The sequence below is a fragment of the Heterocephalus glaber genome, unplaced genomic scaffold (genome assembly GCF_053883595.1).
Source record: "Heterocephalus glaber isolate CG9 unplaced genomic scaffold, H.glaber_assembly_v1.0 deba00001805, whole genome shotgun sequence".
NCBI classification, from domain to species: domain Eukaryota; kingdom Metazoa; phylum Chordata; class Mammalia; order Rodentia; family Bathyergidae; genus Heterocephalus; species Heterocephalus glaber.
The window spans coordinates 2,489,263-2,491,468 of NW_028258480.1; the positions used below are offsets into that span (position 1 = coordinate 2,489,263).

At 42.7% G+C, this 2,206-nt stretch overlaps 1 protein-coding gene across 1 annotated transcript; it reads left to right on the forward strand.

The window, feature by feature from the left end:
• Positions 1 to 491: 491 nt before the first annotated feature.
• On the forward strand, positions 492 to 1,430 carry LOC101697481 (olfactory receptor 5B2-like). The gene has a single exon (XM_004869838.3). It carries the CDS (start codon positions 492 to 494, stop codon positions 1,428 to 1,430), a length of 939 nt encoding a protein of 312 aa, XP_004869895.3.
• Positions 1,431 to 2,206: the final 776 nt, after the last annotated feature.

Consider the following 2,206-nt stretch of genomic DNA (forward strand, 5'->3'; position numbering starts at 1 on the left):
TGAGTGACCCAAGATCTGTGATTCATAATTTACATGAGAGAAACAATGAATCCAAACCACACTATCACTGCAGGGAGACAGTGGATGTACATCTAAAGTGGAGGGACAAATTTATGGTAGGAGAACAACTTGAAAGTGTCAGATTTTACTGTAATCAGGAGGAGTGAATCTGCTGACAGACGCATCCACCGAATTTTTGATCAAGTTACTGTATTAAACCATCTGTATTTTATTTTACAAATTTAAACATTTTTAGATGATATAGATGATCCATTAAATTTTTAAGAGATTAAAGCCTGTAAAACTACATACAATTAATAGAATGAGCTACGTTTTCAAGAAATTGCTTCTGGAGAATCTTCATTTACAAATCCATCTAAGATTCACACTACATATGGTGCTCGTACTTTCTGATTTCAGTTCAGTTTCTTTATGTTTCTGTATCTTCTTTCTCACTGCTGCAGCTCATGTAGAGGTTCTGTACAGCACTGATGGAGAACAGGACAGAGGTGACTGAGTTCCTCCTCCTGGGACTGACCGATGACCCACACCTGCAGGTTCCCCTCTTCATCACCTTCCTCCTCATCTACACCATCACTGTGGCTGGAAACCTGGGGATGATCCTGCTGATCCTCCTGGACCCTCGTCTGCACACTCCCATGTACTTTTTCCTGGGTAATCTTTCTCTGGTGGACTTTGGATACTCCTCAGTTGTCACTCCCTCAGTCATGGGTGGGCTCCTGACAGGAAACAAGGCCATTTCCTACAATGCCTGTGCTGCTCAGATGTTCCTGTTTGCAGCCCTCATTGGTGTGGAAAACTATCTCTTGACTACAATGGCCTATGACCGCTATGCAGCAGTGTGTAAACCCCTGCACTACACCACCACCATGACCACAAATGTGTGTGTAGGTCTCCTCATAGGCTGCTATGTCAGCTCCTTCCTGAATGCCTGCATTCATGTTGCCAACATATTCAGCCTTTCCTTTTGCAGCTCCAATGTGGTCCATCACTTTTTCTGTGATGGTCCAGCAGTCATGGCTCTCTCCTGCTCTGACAAAAAAGTTACTGAGCTGGTTCTTGTTTATCTTATGAGCTTTCATATCTGTTTTGCCATCCTGGTTATTACAACATCCTACATCTTCATTTTTGGCACCATTCTAAGGATGCACTCAGCTGCAGGACATCACAAGGCTCTGTCCACCTGTGCCTCCCACTTCACTGCCATCTCCATCTTCTATGGGACTACGATGTCCATGTATCTACAGCCCACATCCAGTCACTCCATGGACACTGATAAAATCGCCTCTGTGTTCTACACCATGGTGATCCCCATGCTGAACCCTATGGTCTACAGCCTGAGGAGCAAGGAGGTCAAGAGCGCATTCTTAAAGGTCAAGAGTGCATTCAGTTTTTGGAGGCCCAGTTAGGAGTAGGATTTTGACTGAAAGTTTGTGAGATGAACCATCTCTGAGTTTCTTTCTTTCAGCTTTTCTACAGGTATTGTTTACATTTTGAGGCCTACTTTAAAATTAAATTATTGAAGTAATTCTTTCACTTGTGGAAAAGTTGATGAACATGAAAAAAGCTACTGTGTCCAGAAATAAATAGAGAGTAAAAATGCTTAAAATATCCTAAAGCCTGGTGCCTAAAGCATTCCTTAGGATATTGACGTGTGTGTGTGTTACACAGGTGTTCTTTTTTATACCTCATGTCAATTGAAATGTGTGTATAACAGGCTCAAAGATGCCCATAAATGGAAGCAATGTCCACAGTTGTCTCACGATGACAAATAGAAGTGGATGTGGTAGGTTACATTAGACCCAAATAGAATCTGTTATTGGTGGCAGTTAATTTTATATCTTGATTTGGCTGAATAATGAGATACTTAGGTAGCGAGGAAACATTTTCAACTTTTTCTGTGTGTCTCTGAGTGTTTTCAAAGAGTCTGTTATTTCATGTAGAGGATTAGTAAGGAAGATCTGTCCTCTTCATTGCAGGAAATAGCACAAAACATCAAGAGAGAGCACTTGCTCTCTCTCTCTCGCCCCCCCCACCTTTAGGACATTTCCCTTCTGACACTCTTAGACACCAGTTAATGACCTCTACCCCTTCTTGGTCTTCAGTATCCCACACTCACACCAGGCCCCTCACTTCCTCTGTCTTGGGGCTTCATGTTAGACTCAGTGAGCCCCTGCCAGCCTTC